The sequence below is a fragment of the Centroberyx gerrardi genome, chromosome 16 (genome assembly GCF_048128805.1).
Source record: "Centroberyx gerrardi isolate f3 chromosome 16, fCenGer3.hap1.cur.20231027, whole genome shotgun sequence".
NCBI classification, from domain to species: domain Eukaryota; kingdom Metazoa; phylum Chordata; class Actinopteri; order Beryciformes; family Berycidae; genus Centroberyx; species Centroberyx gerrardi.
The window spans coordinates 27,357,938-27,380,904 of record NC_136012.1 but is presented as its reverse complement, the minus strand read 5'-3'; the positions used below and the strand labels follow the sequence as shown (position 1 = coordinate 27,380,904).

Genomic DNA, 22,967 nt, shown 5'->3' with positions numbered 1-22,967 from the left:
TAAATATGTCTCCCAGGAAAAGACGGATCCCAGACTGACAGGCTAACCCTGGTTTCCCAAAACTACCATAAAGGAATACACCAATTCCTTTGGCAAATTTGCCTTAAAGGAATATGTTGATACTTTGAAAGAAATTTACCCATAAAGTGATGAGAACATAGACACAAAAATCATCCATATATCCCCGGTAGATTGTTGGCTCTAGAGCTCCATGCTAACGCTTTAGCATACACTATGTTGAGCCATAGCAGGCTCCATGCTAACGCTTTAGCATACACTATGTTTAGCGATAGCACGCTCCATGCTAACACTTTAGCATACACTATGTTGAGCCATAGCAGGCCCATGCTAACACTTTAGCATACACTATGTTGAGCCATAGCAGGCCCATGCTAACACTTTAGCATACACTATGTTGAGCCATAGCAGGCCCATGCTAACACTTTAGCATACACTATGTTGAGCCATAGCAGGCCCATGCTAACACTTTAGCATACACTATGTTGAGCCATAGCAGGCCCATGCTAACACTTTAGCATACACTATGTTCTCATCACTTGACAGGACAATCTCCCCAAAACTCGGTGTATTCCTTTAAAACCTCACTGTTGAACTAACCCATGTGTGACAAGACGATCGGTAGCAGTTTCACCTCTGGATGTGATGTTTATTTTGTTCATGCCAACGCTCCGGCACACTGTTTGTTAAATGCGAGGTACAAGCTAGCACCATCTCTAAAAGCATTAGAGCTAAACGCTGATTCACAGCCGGTGAAACTGCGACCAATCCTGTTGTCACAAAGTAAGTAGAGCTTATTTGCCAAAAACCAAAGTGCATTCCTCTAACACCCGAAACATCTTGTCGTCTCTTAAAGACTCCTGAAGAACTTGAGGGAGAGTTCGTAGGTCAGGAACATGGTGGCGCTCATCGGGAAACCTCGGATGGCGTTCACCGACGCACCGCGGAAGAACACCTGCAAGCAAAAACACATGGAGGATTTTAGGCTCTGAAATATGTCTAAAGCCTCCGATGGTTCTGACAGTTCAAAACATAACTGCAAGCTGAGGACATAAAGTCAAATTTCATAATTACAATGAACACATCCGTGAGCATTTTAATGGTTTTAATCAATAATTATAATCAATATTGTGGTCATTTTATGCATCTTGTTCTGCTGCTTTCCACCATGTTGTGCTGTTTACTTTCAGTTATCTCTCTGCAATCCAATTCAGTTGTCTGTCATGTTTTTTGTTTGCTTGATTGTTCTTGTTTGTTTCTTTGTTTCTTTCTTTCTGTCTTTCTTTCTTTTGGTCTTGAGGAAAGATGGGTTTTTTTTTAAGTCCCTTGACTTCTTTTTTAAATTTATCTCATCTATCACACACATGCATTTTTTTTGCTCTTCTTTCTGTGTTATGATTCTATTTTATCACTGTTTTTTATCACTTTGTATGTTTTGCCACTGTATGAATAAGCCTTGTTAAATTAAACTGATGTATAAAAAAAAATCAATGCAAAACGCTGTCATGAAAAAGCAGAATCTCTGGATCAGAATGTTTGATGGCCTATTTTGGGTGAAACTGCCCTTTAATAACCCGCCTCATCGACTGGCCGGATGAGCCGATGAACTGGTTCGAGTCTCGTTTCCTAAAACGCCGATGCCTGTCTGCTATTGATCTGCTGTTCAGACTGTTGTGTTACTCAAGGTTTTCCATGTAGGACGCTGGATGGTGTGAGAACGTTTCATAACAGATGTGTTTGTTTAAGTGTTGAGTTACTGAACTCTGACAGCAGGACGCTGCGCCTGGCCTCAGATCTGCTGTTGGTCTTGTGACTGTCGGGGCGACACGTGTTCCCACAATTCACCTGGCCTGACCCGGGTCAGGGTCTACAGGGCGGCGGAGCGGGAAACTGTACAGCTGCCTGTTTCCATGGGCAGCAGTTACTTACTCCTGCTGATGCATTTATTGATCCATCAAAACAAATACATAATTTCAGAAGACTGCTGAAAACTCTCTGTCTCTATTTCATGAACACGTACAGTATATCATACCTTGTTTTGTTTTTTGTTTTTTTATATCTTTATATATCTTATATCTTTTTCTAACTGCAGATTTTTGGCAGGTGAAGAGGCAACTTATTACTCATATACAGTATACAGTGTCCGAAATTCACTTTTTTGCTCACTGCCAAGGGCTGGTAAACTAAAAAAATATTTACCCACAAAGACATTTTTTTGTTGGCCGCAATAATTGATATACATTTTTCATATGTTTTGTATACAGTCAGGTTTAAGCACATTAATAGTTTAAAAACTTAGATTAAAACTCCAAATCTGCTCGTCTCTTTCTCTCACTAGAATAGATCTTTTTTTTGTCTTAGTCTTCATTTTGTCTGTTTCTTCGCCACATGAGAATAACATTGAGTTTCCACTAACGTCATGCTAGTTAACATCCAGGAAGTTTAGACGCTACCGCTTTGTGTAGAGCAGCGTAGCAGGCAGCCAATCAGAAGCCTGTTTCATACAGAGATGTTGTTCTGCTTTTTGATTGGCTCACGGCCAGACAGATTGTACGGTGGCCAGCAGGGGCAAAGTTTGAAAACAGGCAAAGACCGAAACCTGTATATAACTGAGGCATTCAAATGTTTTTTACGTTTATTTTTGGGCTTTTTGCAATTTATTGTTATTGTTTTACAGTAGAGATAGACAGAAGAAATAGAAATAGAACTTGAACTTAAAAAGTCGTCTTAAAAAGTTAGCGGCCAGTGACTCCACCCAAATTTTACTGTCATTTGGCGCTTGGCGGGGAGAATTCAGACCCTGTCAGTATGTTTGGATGTTTCCCTGGCTGCTGCTGCTGCAGTAACACTAGCGGTTCATTCACACACACACACACACACACACACACACACACACACACACACGTGGTTCATCGCTCTTCCACAGAATCTGAATTCTGAGAAGAGACATGTTGAGCTGCTGCTGCTGCCACGCTCTGTTTTCCAACAAACTCAGCATCTGCTTCATTGCATCGCTTCTACAGTATATTATACTGTAATATAATATTTCCTACACATGGGAGATGATATCAACTGACATTTATGGGGGAAAAGGCTTCTCTAATCTCTCTTTTCTTCTCATATCTGGCACAGACACAACATCCTTACACTTATTCTGTTTTTATTGGGTTTTTTAAAGTATTTTTATGTCTTGATATTGTGTTTCTACTGTAAACCAAGCCAGTTCTCCCTTACAGTTTGGACTGAAGTGAGTCGGTGTTTACCTGCAGCCCCTCGGCTCTGTAGCTGTGGATGATGCAGTGCAGGACGCCCCTGTACTTCCTCTGCAGCTGAGCGTCCGCCTGCATTCGGCTCTTCACCACGTCCGCCGGCGTGGCCGTGACCCAGGAGATCGAGCCTGAGGAGGAGAACAGCCAGCTTTAGCTCCTGTGGTCCTGAAGCCAGGCACTAACACTGCTGGGAGTACAGATTCCCCCACTTTGCAACCCTTTATTATCTATTTTATGGAAACAAGACTGAAATCTTCAGTTTACCTGCCTGCCATTCTCCTAGGTCTATTTTAACAAACTGTCCACTGGATGAGTCAGGGATAATGTACAGCGAGCCATTACCGTGTCATTATTTTGCAATTATGACCGGCTCTCAGTGCATTATGCCTTTTATTACACAGCTGCTTACCAAAGACAACCGTTTAACACAAAATATTGATTTTAAATGGTTATTACAAGCTAAAGAAATTTGCAAACTTCTGGCAAAAAAAAATTCAGCAGAACTGTAACCATAGAAACGACTGTAGCTAGCATCCATGCTACACTGTAGCAGAACTGTAACCATAGAAACGACTGTAGCTAGCATCCATGCTACACTGTAGCAGAATTGTAACCATAGAAACGTAAACAAATCTAATCAGATTGCCGTTCAGCCTCTAACCAGCAATCAAAAGTTTGGCTCTCTGAATAAATTGAAAGTAATATTGGAAAACTCTTCCATGTTTCCAACCTCGACACTTGATTTGATTAGAAATCAACAAAATGGACCAGATTCTTGACTGAGCAGTGATGTGATTGGATGTAAAACAGCGGTCTGTTAATAATTCAACAGTAATAAAGGTAGCTATACAATGCTATATAACTCAGACAGAATGGAAAACACAACCATGTTACGACAAATGTGTTTTAGCATCTGTTAAAGGCTGGATGATGACAGCACAGGGTTAGTTCTTAAGAAAGGAACAATCATACTGAAATCATACGCCATTACAGGCCTGAACTTAACCTTCTGTCTGAAAACTATTCTAACTACAAAGCTAAACATTGCAGTGCAAATACTCAACGCATCGACTTTATTCTCAGTCATGTAAGATCCCAGAATTTATACAATGGGTTAAGCTCTTCAGTTACACTGTAAAGCTCAATATAATATGTATTTTGGATATCTACTGAGTCGGATGGTTCAGTTTGGCATCAGCTGAAGATAAATCCAAACTTTCTACCAAGGGGGTAATAATTAACGACATTAGCCAGCGATTAATCCACACACCGTCTACAGTCAGTATCTTTCCGCTCAAGAACTCTGATGAGAGGTTCAGCTTCCAAACCTCCTTGATAAACGGCAAGCAGCTGTTTTTAGCCTTCTCTCCTCCACGTTTTCCTTTATCACGTGTAGGTGGCCTGCATCTGGAAGGCATTTACTGGCTGGAAATAAATAACTTGGACCTCTGAGACCAAACATTTCCCACATCGGTGCAGCCGGAGTCCACAGGCTCTACACAGAGAGTCTGCTGCGGACACAGGCTGCATTCAGCTGCTCCATATGTGTCAGTGCTCAAGTCAAGCCCTGTGGTTGTTTGTAACTTTGTCAGTTAACACATGTACTCCTGCTCCAAGTTACAGGAAACTTCGCCTCAAAAAACCTTTCGATAGTTAAGAAAAAGAGCTGGTCGAGTCGGAAGGTTTCCACATGTTCGCAGAGAAAGATTGCTTTCGTGAGTTTTTGTAATTACGTAGTTATTCCCTGCAACAAACTCTTTACACCAGTAAACAAGTTGGACTCGTAATCAAGACCATTCTGTGGTGTAATTCCAACAGTCAACTGGCCTAAAGCTGTGAGCAACACAACGGATACAAATAAAGCTTTGGTTTATACAACAGGACGTTGACATCTCGTGCCAATACAAAGTTTTACAGATAATAAGAACGCATATAGTGAGAATTAAGTTATTCCACAAATTATACCAACATACACATTATATATAATACATGTATTATTAATAAATAGATCTATTTTCACCACCAAAGTTACGAAAAGTCATGGCAGAAGACCCAACACCCCCCCCGGAGTTTCTAAGAGAAACACAATGGTTTTAGAAGATAAGTTCGGCAATTTTGTTCCTATATATATAATGAGTCTCTTCCATCTCTGTAGTTCTTGGACCCACAGACAGTATTGTCTCCAGAATCAGCTGTCAGTTGAAGCAGCGAGCTCCGCTGCCTCTTGCTGCAACAATGAGTCAAAATATCTCCAAAAAATCCAGTCTGTGAAAACGATACGGTGACCAACTGACGTATTTCTCTCCACGGCCCGGAAAGCAGCGGCACCACACCGTTTCCACTCAGCGGATCGTCTTCTACCGAACTCTACTGTTTACGATCTGACCTGACCGTCCAGAACTAGATCACTCCGCCAGGAACCGCCTTTCACCCCACAGCGGTCTGTGCTGCGGCAGAGAAAAATAGTTCTGTGATTTCCTGATTATTGAAAGTGTGCATAATGGAGGAACTGAGTCATGAAATCAGATCTAATTTTAATTTATGTACATTGAAACTTTTCTGTTTCCTCTCAACTCCCTGTGGAGTCACAAATGGCTTTTGACAAAGAGTTTGGACTCATTGTTGCAGCAAGAGGCAGCGGAGCTCGCTGTTTCAAACGACAGCTGACTCTGGAGCCAATACTGTCTGTGGGTCCAAGTACTACAGGGATGGAAGAGGCTAATTATATATAGGTCCAAATTTGCCGAACTTATCCTTTAAACTCCAACTTCCAGCCTTCACATTTACCTGCCAGGCCTCCAGCCAGCCAGATGGAGCAGGGATGAGGGCTGGACATGCCGTCCGGCTTCAGCAGGTCGCAGAAGATGGTGTAAGGGATGAAGTAGAGCGTGTATCCGGGGACGTCCCGCAGGATCATGGCCCCGGCGCCCCTGTACAGCCCCTGGACGCCCTCCGTCTGCAGGATGCTGCTGATGCAGTGGATGGGGCCGCGGTACAGGCTGTGGCCCCGCAGCTCCACCGAGCGCAGCGGGATGTTGGTGCCGTTCGCTGCGTTTCCGGCCAGGTGCAGGTTCTCTGGATTACAGGAATGAAGCATGACAGGGAAGTTAGTGGATGTGTCATGCGGTGTTTCCCCTACTTGCTGATCGTAAAAGCTTGGTCATCCCTCCTAGGATAAGATAAGATGAACTTTATTGATCCCAGACAGTAAATTGGGTCATTGCTGCAGCAAAGAATAGAGGCAAAGGTTGGTAAATGAAGAGTAAAAGGTACTAAAAGGATATGGATAAAAATGTAATGAAGGAATAAAATGAGTTGGAGAACAAGAAGTACAAAATGCAATAAAATAAAATTACAGTCAAGATAGAGCGTCTTCATGATGCAAGTAAGAGATTCTCCTGGCCGTTGACAGATTTTCTGATGTCTGCAATTTACAGATTTACAGACTGACAGTCCAGTGTAAGAGCATTTATGCAGGATGAGCAAACCTGCATCGCTGACTATTCACATTATCAGTCTTACAGATGGCTGCTACTTTACTGAGCATGTGCAATTAACCTAGAGCAGCTGCCATTCTACCTAAAGCGATGAAAGGAAAAATCCGCCCTCGCATACTCCCTCAACCTGCCTCGTCTTCCTCTACTTCAGTCAGTGATTCCTTCCAGTAATCACAAATACACTCATCAATGTGGTTTTACTTGATTGGTTTAGTTATTGAAGGTGGAAAAACAAATATTCACCCAATATCCAATCAATTTTCCTCCAGTTTTTACACGTAGGTAGAGAGAGACATAGCGCTTGTGATAGCTGTTGTTGGCAGTCGAGAAAAAGAGACAGTCGCGTCCCTCACTCAAACCCCAACCTGTCTCTCTGCTGCAGTGCATTCTGGTCTCTCTCCTGCTCCTGTGGTGGAGAAACTGGTCTCTCTCCTCTTCTACGATGGATTTCTCCCTGTATGATTGTTGAACGTCTCTCGGTGCAAAATGGCGGCTCTAGAAAGAAGCCCTCGCTCTTTGATTCTGAGGGACTGACACCAAAACCTGACGTTTACCGCTGATGTTTTAGATCGCTGAATCATTTACCCTGGCAGTGTCAATGCCCTGCTCTACCGTATATACTCATTTCACAAGGTTTTATCAATATTTTCCAGCATCAGTGCCACCAAGACATTCACCGCACTAGGCAATTAAAGTGATTCTGACTTTGAATTGCAGTTGCAAAGTTATTGCCTTAACTTTCTGGCACTTTGTACCATCATATCATCAGTCTGGATCTATCGAAATCTGGGCCAAAAGGACTCACTGTTGGAAGTTATTCAAAACAAATGAGTAATCAGTTATCACATGGTGCCAAATTGTAGACAAGGGTGCGAGCTTGATTGACTCTATAAACAAATAAAATGCAATACAGTTGTCACAAATCATTTCCTCTTGCAATTAAACTGGCTGACCTCTGTTTTACTGCTTTACAGTGTGACAGACTGACGTTGCTTGACTCTGTGGGGCAACGATGTTCACAGACAAAACAACGGGGACGGCCCATTGCTCCGACGGCCCATTATTCCGAAACCCCAATAGTCCGAAAAATGTCCCATATTGGACCGAAAGACTATTTGTCCGACATCCCGGAGGTGGTTGGGTTGAGGCATGGGGTCAGTGAGGTTAGGGTTAGAGCAAGCTTACGGTCAAGGCTGTCAGAAGCCACGGTCGTGGATGGAGCCAGGCAGGGAGTTTTCGGACTATTGGGGTTTCGGAATAATGGCATGGCACCAAAACAACATGGCCGCTCCTGACTGTCCTTCCTGCAACTATCCTGAACTAGAACTGCGACAGCCATAAAGCTGATTCTTTTTCCATGTTGTAGATCAAGCGTCACAAATCTCCCAGCAACCATGCTGGCTCCATCATGGAGGTCCTTGGAGAACTGTGGACAAATAATCTACATTTCTAACAACCAGGCTAGAAACAGAGAGCAGCTGAGTCAGCTTGTTGTGGTGTGGCTGTAGATCCATTCAGTAACGTTCTCAGTAAAAGTGAATAGTGTGATAAGGTGGATTTGGTTACTGTGACACAGTAAACTGTCTTGTCTTTAGCCCTAGTCTCTACTCCAAAACACTCTGAGTTGTAGCTTGAGAAGAGTCAGCTCAGTTAACCTGAACAAACTGTTAGCTAGCTAACTAGCCGGCAAACACACTGATGTTAATGTGAACATGCTAACGCTAGCTGCTACTAGATACGTTAGCTAGTGTGCTAATCAGATGTGTTAACAACAAGACAGTGATTTTAGCTGACCAGATACTATGGTTAGCTAGCTAACAAGCTGACATTATCTAAACACTAAATCAATCAGATGGATCAGTGATGAAATGATCAGTTCAGTCAGAAACAGACAGAAATTAACCGTCTGTTGAATTCTGTTGAGACCTTCAGAAGCACAATCAGCTGTTCACAGAGCTGATCCCTTCTGATGAATTTCCCAGAGACAGAAAGTGTTAAATTTTGAAGATTAGATGAATTTTATAAAGGATAAAGTTGGAGAGGAAACTGGAGAAAAAAAGACACCAACGGAAATCAATGAGTCAGGTTGATCTCAACCATGTCATTATTTGAACTTTGGAATAAAAGGCAAAAAAAAAATTAACAGCAGAGCGTACCTGATTGCTTGAGGAAAACAGTCAAATACATCACAACCAAAACCAATTCACCTGCTATAATGGAATTAGTCTGTGTGTACGGTTTTATTTTGACTTGGCCATATTTTAAACTTTGGAATAAAAGTTTGTTTTTTGGCAAACAGACAAGACATTGCACCTTATCACATAAGGGAAAAGATGAATTGATAAATAATTTCACCTGCTAGGATAGGTTGGGTTTGCATTTGCAGTCTTAAACTTTGGCATAAAATACTTTTCTATTTGGGCTTTGGAATAAAAGACTTTTACTCTTTTCAAACTGACAATACACTGAGCCTGAAGAAAACAGACAAATTAAAAGCGAATCACCTGCTAGGACAGTCTGGGTCTGCATCTGCAGCCTGATCTTGACCAGATCCACAGGCGCTCCCAGTCCCACCGACATGAGTCCGGTCAGCATGCTGGCCACGGTCAGGTCCAGCATGCCGCAGGGATGCCGGCCGTCGCCATAGCGATGCTTGCTTATGAGTCTCTGGGTGTTGCTGAAGAAGCCAAACACCAATGAGTTGTAGACGGTGATGCTGGCCAGGGGGAACGACATGCCTTTAAAAAACCCTGCAACCTGCAAGACAGACAGACAGATAGATAGACAGATAGATAGATAGATAGATAGATAGATAGATAGATAGATACAGAGTTACTAGTTACTACTTTTTTTTTTTTAGCTGGGTACCAACCCAAAATAAACAAAAAAAAGTCATTTTCCCTGGATTGAGTAACTATGGATTTCAAACTCAAATAGTGTAATAATGAGAGGATATTAGCCTGTGCCAACTGTGCACAGAATGCAAAATGAAGAAAAGCCTGTCGAACATACAACTTAAAGAAAGGTGGATAATTCGGAGAGAAAAAATGGAAGAAAGTTGGGATTGAACATTTGATGAACCTGTTGGTCCTTTATCCTGTCTAGACAAATTGAACTACACCCATGTAAACAGTACAGGTGGGGTGATTACTCATGTAAAGGTTGACATGGGGGAATGTAACCCAGCTGTTAGGTGTGTGTTGTTTGTTTATTCTATATTGGGGGGGGGTCAAGTATTCTTCTTCTTTGTTTTTTCTTGAGGGGTGGGGGGTTTTTTATGGGGAAAAAGGGAGGAGAAATCTTGGCGTATAATTGTACTCATGCATATTATTTTCAGTAAAAATATAAGTTGCAAAAAAGGCTTAAGTTACTGCCAATCTGTTCAGGGTTTTTCTGTGTAAAAACGCTCCCTCCTGGAGTTTGGGAGACACGTGATGAAACCGCAACACAGCTGTCCACCTCCCGAACAACGTCTCATCTGACCACTGAGACGAGTCACAGTCATGTATCTAATGTATCTAACGGGAACAGAGGCCGGCCTATCAGAGAGCGGTTATCAGCGGTTAGGAGGAACAAGTTACAGTAAGTTTGTGCTCAAGGACGCATTCCAGACTGTCAAATGTGTATCCAAACTGTATTAAACAGAAGTGACGGCCTGGTCATGCAGGTTGTGCAACATCTCTCATAAAACAAACAGGGATTTTCTTGTTGCTTTTTGCTGGAAATATGTAGTCATGATGATTAATGATTGTGTAATTCATCACACTTCTTATCAGCATTGTTATTATTAGTATCCTGTGTTTCAGTGGACAGTTTTAGTTTCCCATGATGGTCTAAATGTTTCAGAGGCTTTGGAATACTTGTTATTTGTTGGATTTTTTTGGCATAAATATTGCCAAATGCTTTGCCACAGAAGGAGGCATATCAGACTGTCAACCTGTATGAAACCTGGATTGAGCAGAAGTGGCAGAAGCTCTTCCTCAACATCTCCAAGTCATAAAACAAACAGGGATTTTCTTGTTGCTTTTCGCTCTAAATATTTAGCCGTGATGATTCAGATTGTGTAACTGATAATCCTTTGATAATCTACCACACCTCTTCATCATTTTTCTCTCTTACAAGTAACTTGGCATCTCCAGAGAAAGCTGGATATGAAAATGCAGCAGCTGGTTTTTAACTAATTTAACATAAGATAAAATGAGGTTTTCATGATGCCTGTAGTGGAGTCACTGGGATGTTGCAGCAGCAACAGTAACAGGATACAGCAAAGAAAAACAGAGTAAAAAAAGGAAAATACAACAATGAAAATAGAGAAAAGGCAGTTATATAATCATACGCAACCGATCAGTTCAACACAAGATTATCTTAAGTGGAATGTATGAGTGTAAAGTATGGAAAACATATAATTAGAGTTTGCAAAATAACAGCAACAGAGCGTAAGGAGACAAAAAGGGAATGAGTGCAGAATATGTACAATATGAAACTATACCAAAAATATGAAATGTATGCAGCATGAAATAGGCGCAAAGATTATAAAACTATACCTTTACATGCAATATATATGTTAGAGAAAATTGCTGTATATAATGCATAGTTTACTAACATCTAATATTTTTATGACATTTAATGAAATAGCCTGTCTGCCCCATAAGTGACCTTTCTACTAACACTGTTTTAACTTCTCCATTAGTAGTCTTTTTTTTTTGCTGACCAGGTATATTTTAAATGTCAGCAGTTCTTGGAAATCAGAACCAGACAGTGCATGATTAAAAGTAATCACTTCTCTATTTAGCTCATTTACATCAACTTGTTTGCATCACTGTATAAAAAGAGAAATCACTTTCTCTTCAGAGAATACGGGAAGTCATGCTGTGATGAGCTGTGTTGTTCACGCAGTAAACACTACCGACTCCGCCTGTCATGATAACACCTGAGTGATTTCTTTGATCCAAACCTGCAACAGAATATTTTCTGCAACAATATAGAAAACGATGAGAATATGAAGGGAATATGAAGAAAACAGATATGTGAATTGACAGCAAATATATGTGATGTGCAAAATGTGTCACATTCACATTAGTTTATATTCAGAGGTGGAAAGTAACTAAGTACATTTTCTCGAATACTGTACTTAAGTACAATTTTGAGGTACTTTACTTGAGTATTACCATTTTATGCTACTTTACACTTCTACTCCACTACATTTCAGAGGGAAATATTGTACTTTTTAATCCACTACCTTTATTTGATAACTTAAGTTACTAGTTACTTTGCAGATTCAGATTATTAATACAAAATATAATCAACTAATAAATTGTGATGTATTATTATAGATTACTGGAAGCTACCCAGCAGTATATAAAGTAGTGGAAATCAGCCCCACCTTTTCCAGCTGCAACATTAAAGTGATGCTTACACATTAATGCATCAATAATTATAATTCAATAATATAACATATATTCTGAAATGGGCCATTCTGCATAATGAGTACTTTTACTTTTGTTGCTTTAAGTACATTTTGATGCTAATACTTTTGTACTTTTACTTAAGTAACATTTTGAATGCAGGACTTTTACTTGCAACAGAGTATTTTTATACTGTGGTATTTCTACTTTTACTTAAGTAAAAGATCTGAGTACTTCTTCCACCACTGTTTATATTCACATCCTATAGCTCCTTATTGCTTTGCATGTTTGTGTGAATTTGCACCTCGTCAAAATTGTAGCTGCACTCCTGCATGCTGCCATGTAGAAGAGAGACAAGACAAAAGATTTAACATTACTGCCTTTTCCTCCATGACAAAACCCCTGAAAAAAAACCCCGAAATCCCTCATTTCTCTGCAGGGAAATGTTTGGTTTTCTAGAAAAGTATCTGTTTTCCTCTTTAACAGTATAACTGGAACACAACCACCGCACAGACATATGGTATTTTCTTTGTTTTGTTAGAGAGAATGTGGCAGTAATGTTACAATCCTTCATTTTGCTGTCGCTCTTCCAACATGGCGGCACAGCAGTTGGTGATCACTCTCCTGTCCTCATGTTCCCTGACGGGCCTCGGCTCTGCAGCAGGCTGAGAGACACACACACTTTAAACCTTCCATATACACTCATCTCATTTTAACTTCCACGGTTTGGAAAAGGCTGAAACACGGACTGAGAGTTTCCCGGTCTGAGCTCGGTGCGGTCGACGCCCTGCAGGAGCGATGAAGTTTCAGCGAAATGAACTCCCATTACTTTTACTTCCAAGAAAACACAGTATCTGTCCTGGTGACCTCATGCTGCAGCAGTAGGAGTAAATATACATTTCTAACCGATAAAACCATCAGATTTTGAACAGTCCCGCCCCTCCGCACCCCATCAAATAAAACTGCCTTTCTCTCCCTGACTCATACTCCATTGGTTTAGACTTTTTTTGAATTTGAAAATACACTATGTATATTTTTCTCATTGCAAACTTGTATCAGACTTGTACCGAACACAAGTGTGGGACGCGGTTTGCAGCTGTTATTATGTAACATCTGCAAGTCAGAAAACAAACTTCAGATTATGTAATTGATAAAACTTTAATAATGTACCACACACCTTCATTTTATTATTTTATATTTTATTCCTAAAATAACTTGGCATCACCAGAGAAAGCTGCATATGAAGGTCTGCAAAAGCCTTTTTTCTTTATGTTTTAGACCTAAAAACGCAGCTGAATAATTGTATAAAAGCTCTCTCTTATTTATTGTAATTATTTGTATACGTTATATTTGATACTATTATATTATTTATACAATTACATTGTATAAAAGCTCTCTTCTGTTGAGGTAAATAAAGGTAACGACCATGATTGGAAGCTTCATGATATGACTGTTAGGATCATCCCAAGAAAAACGTGCAACTGGTGGAAGGTGTGTGTGTGTGTGTGTGTGTGTGTGTGTGTGTGTGTGTGTGTGTGGTGTGGTTAAATACGGAGCCCTAAGTTGGATTTGGGGTGAAAATGCCGCCTGCTGTTTCTGTTTGGCCGGTTCAGTGTGTTTTCCTGATGATCTGGACACAAGCAGATCATCAGCTCCTCCCGGCGAACACAAGGCCCATTGTGTTCTGTGATTGGCCACTTCGCACCTTCCATTCATATCTATGCGAGCGTGTCTATTCAGCCTGTGGGAGAAAGGAAAGGCCGGTCTGTTCCTGAACGCCGGCAGAGAATCCTCGCCACCAAGAGAAAACCTTTTGAACACAGTCAAAAGTTTCCCAAACAAATGAACCGTCCCAACAGGGAAGCAGACGCGGAAAAAACAAAGATTACTGCAAGTTAGTTCATGTTAAACACCTGGACACACCTGACGCTTCCACTGAGAATTCAGCACGGGAAGACTTGGGCTGAAACCTCGGGTGTGTCCAGGGTGTCGTCTTTATTTTCGGCGTGTCCTATCATGACCCTACTGTTCATCCATTCTTGAACTGCGCCCATTTCCCAGTGACTGGACGGACATGTGACTGCTCAAGTCGTTTAGACGCAAATTCAACCCGCAAAGAAAAACAAATGTTAACAGCTGATTGAGCAAACCAAGCGTTTCTCTTCAGACTAATAACTGGATTCGTTTAAATCTGCTTTGAGTCAGTAGTCGCTCACACTCTGCACTCTAATGTCTGATATCAGCGTTAGACTGACTTATCGGTTTGCCGATTGATTATATGTATCGATATCGGATATCAGCTGATCAGTGTCGTTCATCTTTGCTATGATGATATGATGCAGTTTGACTGATTGTTTATTGTAGAATTGATCAATATTACACTAGTTGTCTATGGGAAGACCTGAACCTGAACTGATTCTAATGAGACATTTTGATTGGATTCCATACATTTATGCATGATTATGTATGATCATTAGCATTATCATTATTATTATCCATGATGTCAGTGGAGAGTTTTAGTGTCCCATGATGGTCTAAACATTTCAGAGGCTTTTCCACTCTGACAAGAAGAAAATTCTGGGGCAAACACTGAATATTTGGAATTTGTTGGATTTTTTTCTGGCATAAATATTGCCAAATTTAAAAGACACTGAATATCGACACAATATATTGGCTGTTGGCAGCTTCAATCCAATAATATCAATATTGGTTTCTACATCGGCCTTCAGAAACCCAGTCGAACCCTATCGGACCAGAATGCTTTGCCAAAGAAGTCCACACACTGTGGATCCTGTATCAAACCTGAAGAGGAAGACGCTCCTTCTTTCAGGTTAAGCAACATCTCACAGTCATAAAACAAACAGGGATCACCTTGTCTGTTTTTCATTGGAGATATCTAGTCATGATGATCCAGATTGTGCAATAGATAATCCTTTGATAATCTGCCACACCTCTTCATCACTCTTCCTCTGCACCAACAGAGAAATGCAGCTGCTGGCTTTAACTGATGTGATGCAGTTTGTCTGATTACATAATTATTACACTGGTTGTCTATGGGGAACCCTTGACCTGAGTTGATATGAATATGACAATTTGATTGGATTCCACACAAATGTACATGATCATTATTATTCTTATTATTATTATCATCATCCTGGGTTTCAGTGGAGAGTTTTAGTGTCCCATGATGGTTTAATGCTGCTTCAGAGGCTTTTCCACCCTGACAAGAAGAAACTTCTGGTGGAAACACTGAATATTTCCAAATTTAAAGATATTAAATGGCTATTAGCTTTGATCCAAAAATATCGGTATTGGTTTCTGCATTGGCCTTCAAAAACCCATATCGGTCGAACCGTATCGGACCAGAACACCATGAAGACACTTAAAGAAAACATTATCACTGAGCAGAGAGTCTGTGCCAGTCTAAACACTGTTAGGGCTGCAGTATCTCCTGGTTATGGGTATCTGGGTATTATGGGTAAAAAAACTGCAAGCTGGAATGAGACTCATGGATTTCGAGCTAAACTGGTATTTTACAAAAGCCCATGGACCGTGTAAAGAGAGAGAGAGACAGTGACAGTTGGACAGAGAGACAGACAGACAGACAGACAGACAGACAGACAGACAGACAGACAGACAGACAGACAGACAGGCAGACAGACAGGCAGACAGACAGACAGACAGACAGACAGACAGGCAGACAGACAGACAGACAGACAGACAGACAGGCAGACAGACAGACAGACAGACAGGTGTCTTACTGTTTCCTTCCTGTAGATGCTGAGGACGCAGTGCAGCGTGTTCTTGTAGCCTTTCCCCGCCTGGAGCCGAGTCTGATGGAGAGGAAACAACCAGCGTCAGAGCAGCCATGTTAACTGAAGAAGAGCAAGGCAGTAGAATAGAATAGAATAGAATAGAATAGAGAGTGGAGAGGGTTCTTGTAGTCTCTGTGCTTGTTAAAAGAAATTAGAATAAAATTGAACTCAGAGGATTTATAAAAGAAGAGAAGAAATTTAAGTATTTTCCCATTTAACAGTCATAGAAACTCTAGAACAACGTAACTGAGAATGAATAATGTGTAATTAATGAACTAATAAAGCAATCAAGTCAACAACAATAACCATGCATTCACACTGTGAGCAGCATGTGAGAAGTCCATTCATTTCCCACAGAGCAGAGCGACCAGGAGAAACCTGATGATTGGACGCTCAACAAGCTCGTCGCCACAGCTTCACTTTTCACCGCCATCAGCTGTCAACAGCCAATCAGATTCCTGTGCTTCCTTGTTTTCCTACTGATGTGATTTAGTTTCATGAACAATCGTTCAAAATGGAGAAGTCGAGTCACAGTTCTCTACAACTTTTATTCCAAAGACGACAGAAACACACGTCTCTAAAACGAAGCTTGGAGAAGAGTCGATCCATCGTTGGGGTCGACGTGACGCTCTGAAGATATTTTATTTTGGGTTTGTTTGTTTTCAATTAACTCTACCTAATTAGTGCTTACTATACCAAAGGAAATACCAAAGCAGTGATTTGCCTGTTCAGAGCTTTGTAGCTGCAGACCGCTACACAGAGACAATCGAAGCCTCTGGCCCCGCCCACAGCGGTCAGAACAGACTCATGACTCATCGACCAGGTTGGTCACAGTGTGAATCTCATGGAAAATATGTTGAACAAGGCTGAAGTATTTAAAAGAGCCTTGATTGAACTTATGTAGCAACAAACAAACCAAGATGTGCCACAAAAATGCTGCTAAAGAGCAGGAGACTGGATGAACTGCAGGCTTTTGTCCCGTTACATAACACAAATAAACAGGTTGGGACGGCAGTGAAGTTTGGTGATGGCCTGGTGGAACCATGCTGCAGGTGTTAGTTACCTTCACTGTGTCCAGAGGATGGCCCACCACCACACTGGAGGCTCCTGAGGCCGAGAGAGAGAGAGAGAGAGAGAGAGAGAGAGAGAGAGACAGAGAGAGAGAGAGAGAGAGATTAAACATCCAGAATATATGGAAATAAGAGACAGATGCAACCTTGAAATTGAAAAATATGCTTACATTTTTTCTCATCTCCCCATTGTCATGAAACTCCCAGCAGCGTTTGGTGGAAAGGAAAAGACTGTGTGTTTCTGGAAAGTTTGTGGAATAACTTATTTAATTTACTCCTGATTTAAACTGTTTTATTGTCTCTATAGATAACAGTGTTTATTACCCAAGAACTGTAGTTTGATTTCTTCAGTACATATAACCCTTTAAGTCTGTGTGTATTCACTGTGTTTTGATTTTACTTGTCTGTCTCTATCTTGTTCTTCTTCTAAGGTAAATGCAGTGGACTAATTGGTTTGCTATGCACAGAAACACTTTGGCAACACTGTTTGTCTTCCATTCGTGCCAATAAGGTTTACTTGAACTGAACTGAGAGAGAGGAAGAGAGAAACAGACAGAGAGAGTGAGAGAGACAGTAAAAGTTAGAGGCGATCATCAGGGGGAATACAGCTTTCTGACAGTTAAATTTAAGACTTTTTAAGACCTTTTTAATGCCTAAAGAACATTTTAAGACATCTGAAATCATATTTAAGGCTCCAAAGCTAAATGTAACCTTATTTAAGACCCTTTAAGGCCTAAATAATGTGGATAATTCAATAGACCATTTTCATTTCTCAGGACCTGCAGTCACCCTGGTTATGAGGTTTCTCCAAGTCTTCATTCAAATTTCACTCCACGCTGCTCTGTATAATTCAGCAGCAATGTAAAGATATTTTAGGAACTTTTAAACAGGCTGAGAGAGAACAACCTGTAAACAAATAAATCCCAGCTCGTCTGGGTTCTGGCCGGCAAGCCTCGCAGCCCCGCTGTGTGTTTATCTGGAGAACTGAACCGGTCCCAAAAGGATTTAGAAGAAAACCGAATCTGGAGTTACAGGCTGAGGCTTCCAAAACCCCTGTCCCGAATAATCACTACAGTATTCCTATGATAATCCTATAATATTCCTATGGGACCTTAAAATGTGTCTCTGGCGATCAATAATGAGTTTATAATCACCTTATTGTACTTTATGGTATTCTTTCTTCTATGGTATCACTACAATATTCCAATAATATTCCTTATAATGAAGCTGTGATGTTTTGTTCCTTCTCATTAGAGTAAATAGGGGAATTAATCTTAAATAAAGTGTAAATTTTGCTTAATTTGCCAATGAAACAGCCCAAAAAATTAGTCTGGGATGTGAGAAAAATGATTTTGAAACTGCAGCTTCTGAGCTAAATGTCGGACTGTCCAGTGGTTTAGAGCACTGGTTCCCAAACTGGGGTCCTGGGGCCCAGCAGGGGTCCTTCAGAGGCTCCTTAGGGGTCCTCAAATGAAAGCTGGTTTAACTTAACTAATACTGTTACTTCATGCATTAAAACTTGAAGAACAATGGGAGAATGCATGAGAAAGGCTATTTCGGTCATAGTTTTCACTCTCTGTTATCTCTAACTATCAAATAAAAGTGTTGAGGACCGCACACTCTAAGAAAAGTTTTTACTGGACTTTATTAATATCAACATTTTTCAGCCATTGCCTTATCTGTTTTGGGTTCTTGACATGAGAAAGAAGCTGCTGGTTTAGAGTTGAGAACCAATAACAGACCAAATTCAGCAGTTTATCATCTAAACCTACCATCACCTCTCACTACACTAACTATAAAACATGTAGAAATGCATGAGTCACAGCCAGAGTTATTATAGTGTTTTAGATTTTTCATTTATTTCTATATAGTTTCCCATGTTTATTTACATTTTTAATTAGAAATGTGTAGTTTTAGTTAGTGTTTTTATTATTATTATTATTTTTTTTTACAAATGTTAAGTTTCGTTTAGTTGCAGTTCTAGTTTTAATATTTTTGCTACAGGGGTTAGATTTTTAAAGGTATGATGTTCAGAACAGGTGTTGTGGACATGTTTGTGACACAAACAATAAATCATAAACTCTTTCTTCTTACTCACATTAACTTCTCAACACATCCAACATTCATTCTCTTTTTTACTGTAGTTTCGGTCTTAATTTCAGACTGACTTCCCTGCTCTCAGCTCTCAGTATCAGCGGGTTTGGGCCAAACTTCTTGTTCTGACCATTAAACTCCGCTGCAGCAGCGCCTCTAGCGGCCGAGCGCGGCAGCACGCATTCCTTTCGAAAAGCGTTTTCTCAGGAGAATCAGGACTCCTGTTCTATAAAAAGAAAGGAAACCTCTGCCATGCATGTCGGAATGAAACGCTTCACTGCTGACATTAGTCTACTGCAGCGTCAAAAGACTGGAGGTGGAAGTGTTTTTTGTTTTTTTAATCCATCTGAAAATCTGGGCAAGTGAAATGCAGAGCTGCAGGAGGGGGGGGGGGGGGGGGCGGGGGGGGGGGGGTTCTGCAACCACCATTGTTTACATTGGATCTCTATGCACACGGGGTTTGCAACTATTTTTCCTGCAAAACAGGCTTAAGTGCAAGAATATAGCAGCTGTGTGTGTATGTGAATCTGTTTATTCCTGCATGCAAACTGCAAAGCCAATCAAATCAATCAATCAAAACAGACTACAGTTATGCAAAGTGAGTGCATTGGACCCGGTCACCCCCCTGCACCCCACCCCTCCCACACACACACATACACAGACTCACACCTCCCCTATCAGAATAACACAGTAACACTAAGAAATTCAGAGTTTTAGTGTTATAGAAGAAAATGGAAATAACTTTATTTACTCACCGCCGATCCATCCCGCAATGAAATCATCCAAGCGGAAACAGTTTCTCTTTGAACTTTGCATCTTCAACTAACTCAGCTTCATCCGACCGCCGCTCATCCACTCACACAAAAAACTCCAGCAAACAAACTGTCACAATGAAAAGTAACTTCACCGTTTATCCAAAAGGCAGTGGGCGGATCTGTTTCTGTGAAAGAGATCCAGTGAGTGTGTATTGATAAGAGAGCCCCAGAGCAGGCTGGCACGCCTCCCGCCAATCACAGCCCGTGGTTTCTGTGCGGGGCAGTTCTCCTGGCCAATCAGCTGCGGGCTGTCAGAGCCCACACAGCAGCCCGCAGCCTATAGAGAGAAACCATGGAAATGAGCCATGAGGAGGAAGGCTGTACACAAATATGTCCGCTGGCAGTTTTAGCCTACTTACAGGGAAAGTATGCATTTCAAGGAACAGGCTCTATAGTATTCCTATAGTATTCCTATCATAAACTATAGCTCAATATTGAGTTTATAGTGAATCCAACGGTGTGACTATAATATTCCTACAATATTCCTATAGGGATTTATAGTGTGTCTGTCATACACTGCAAAAACTGACAAACTTAAGTTATTTTATCTTGTCTCCAGACTTATCAAGCTTATTTTAGGATTTTTAGTGAAATCATCTCACTGTACTGGCAGATAATTTTACTGGTTTCAACAAATTAGTCTTTTTTTTTCAGGAGAATGTAACTTGTTTCAGGACATTTACTTGGTAAAAGTGAAATTGTCTTGGAGAAAGTTTCTTGTTTCTTGATTTTCTTCATTGTTTTATGATGATTTCTTGAAAGAAGTCATATTGGCATGAATCCACCAGCAAGATTATCTGCTAGTGCAGTGAGATAATTTGACTAAAAATATCACAAAATAAGTTTGATAGATCTGGAAACAAGTTAAAATCACTGGACAGCTTGACATTTTCTGCAGTGTCCTCAGTAGCAGAGGTGGAAAGTAACACAGTACATTTCCTCAAGTATACTTCAGTTCAGTTTTGAGCTTCTGACACTTTACTTGAGTATTTCCATTCTGTGAGACTTTCTACTTTTCCTCCACTACATTTCAGAGGGAAATCTACATTTATCTGCCAGCTGGAGTTACTAGTTACTTTGCAGAATAAGGTTTTACACGCAAAACATACGATAAGCTCATAAAATATGTTGCATTGTTAGAGTTTAAACTCCCCAACAGTATATGGAGCAGTTAGACCGACAACATTTAAATATACAGGTTAAAATATTACAGGTGTGCTTCAATAATTTAACTCTCTGAAAGCATGAGGACTTTTACTTTTCATACTTCACTACATTTTACTGTTATTAATACTTCTAGACTTTTACTTAAGTAAACTTTTGAATGCATTTACATTGATGTGGAAACTGAAATGTTGATTCATGTGCATTGTCCCAGTTAAATAAATAAATAAATAAATAATAACTACATCTAGGAATTTGTCTATTAACCTGTTGGAATGTAGGCTATGTATTTTGTTTTTGTTTTTTTGTCTCTCGGAGAGTTCGTGTCTCTAAACGCACTTTGTCTCTCCATAAAATTGTAGAAGTTAAATATTTCAGAGCAATTCTTCTCAGCACGTTTCACCACCCTCTCCCCGTCACACACACACACACACACACACACACACACACACACACACACACCAGACAAACCCAGCCTCGCCCTGTGATAAGACACAGATAACAGACACAACATTTCACACTTCGTGGAAAATTACCAGAGAGAAACAAGTGGGCTAGTAACCCCCCCCCACCCCCCCCACCCCCACCCCTTCAGATAATACTAATAAACTAATAAAACTAATAAATAAACAACACTAAAAATAAATAACATGCAATCTAGCTCTCTCCTCAGCTCCTGTTTCTTCTCCCAGCGCTTCTCTGTCATCATGATCATTCTGTCACAGGGATATTTTGTTCCATCTATTGTCAGGCTGCTGTGACCTCTGACCCCCGACCTGCTTACTGTCTGTAATGTTGGTGATTTATAGGAACTGAAGCTGATTCCACTGTCGACCTAAACATTCAACGCTTCTGTTTCTCTTCCAGAACAAATTAAAGTCTCAGTTCGCCTCGTTTCCCGTTTCTTCATCTATCATCAGGCTGTTCTGAGGTCAGTAAACACTCCACAGATCACTAGATGTTCACTGACCTACAGCAACAGTTTATGTTCTGTGAGTTTCTTTCTGTCAATAATCAAACCGGTATAATCACGTGAAGAGTTCATTTCCAAAGCATTTACAGATAAACCCTGAACATTATACCTGAAGTTCATCAGTGATTATCTTAAAAATATGCAGCACACAGTAAAAACTAAATTTTTGGGTTTTGTAAGAGTTGGTGTCTATTTTTCCAAGCGGAGGACATCTCAATTTGGAATGAAACTCTTCATATATCTGCACTAAAGATTTCATGACTATAATGTCACGTCACATATTTTGTGTAATATAGCATTTGACGGCAATGACTTTGCAATGAAATGGCAATGAAATTGAGAGGGGTGTGTGTGTGTGTGTGTGTGTGTGTGTGTGGTGGGGGCGGGGGCACTGATTGGCCTAATGGGGGCGCTACCATTAAAGGTCAAAAGTTTTTACTTCAAATGTGATATCTCAGACACCACTGCTGTGATTTTGATGAAACTTGGAGGAATGATGCATTTTGTGTTCTGGTGTTTAAAAAATATATTAATTGGCCGGATGGGGGCGCTGTAATTAATAGTCAAAATTGAAAACTTTGAAAGGACTTAACTGCTACACCATCGGTCAGATTTTGATGAAACCTGGAGGGATGATGCATCTTGCTCCTGATTGGCCTGCATCATCTGTAGAGGACAACATGTTTACTTGCTCGATGTGTTTATCGTCGCTCCGTTCAGACACTGTGGATATGAGACAGATATGAGACATCTAAGCCAAGTCCACCAACACCAACTGTATTTCTGGCAGCAGCTCATAGCTGACCACCTAATGCACTCTCATGACCAAGTTAAATCTATCCAGCTG

The 22,967-nt window shown here is 40.6% G+C and overlaps 1 protein-coding gene across 2 annotated transcripts; it reads right to left on the bottom strand.

The window, feature by feature from the left end:
* Positions 1-296: 296 nt before the first annotated feature.
* On the bottom strand, positions 297-20,037 carry slc25a48 (solute carrier family 25 member 48). Of its 2 annotated transcripts, XR_013507251.1 has the most exons (8): positions 19,924-20,037; positions 17,068-17,111; positions 15,951-16,022; positions 9,289-9,541; positions 6,075-6,362; positions 3,282-3,415; positions 530-973; positions 297-354 (listed from the first exon to the last, which is right to left on the bottom strand). XR_013507251.1 is itself a non-coding variant. In XM_071904323.2 (7 exons), the coding sequence occupies exons 1-7, from the start codon at positions 19,982-19,984 to the stop codon at positions 869-871; spliced, it is 957 nt and encodes a 318-aa protein (XP_071760424.1). In that variant the 5' UTR covers positions 19,985-20,037; the 3' UTR covers positions 400-868. The 2 variants fall into 2 exon arrangements, 1 of the variants encoding a protein (XP_071760424.1); XM_071904323.2 differs by lacking the exon at positions 297-354 and having other exon boundaries at positions 400-973.
* Between the last annotated feature and the right edge of the window lie 2,930 nt (positions 20,038-22,967).

Bases quoted from the DNA above. Each gene is read 5' to 3' on its own strand.
- slc25a48 (XM_071904323.2), bottom strand. From the start codon at position 19,984: ATGCAAAGTTCAAAGAGAAACTGTTTCCGCTTGGATGATTTCATTGCG. The intron at 17,112-19,923 runs GTGAGTAAATAA...TCTCGGCCTCAG, and splicing joins CATTGCGGGATGGATCGGCG to GAGCCTCCAGTGTGGTGGTG. The intron at 9,542-15,950 runs GTAAGACACCTG...TCTGTCTTGCAG, and splicing joins GCATCTACAGGAAGGAAACA to GTTGCAGGGTTTTTTAAAGG.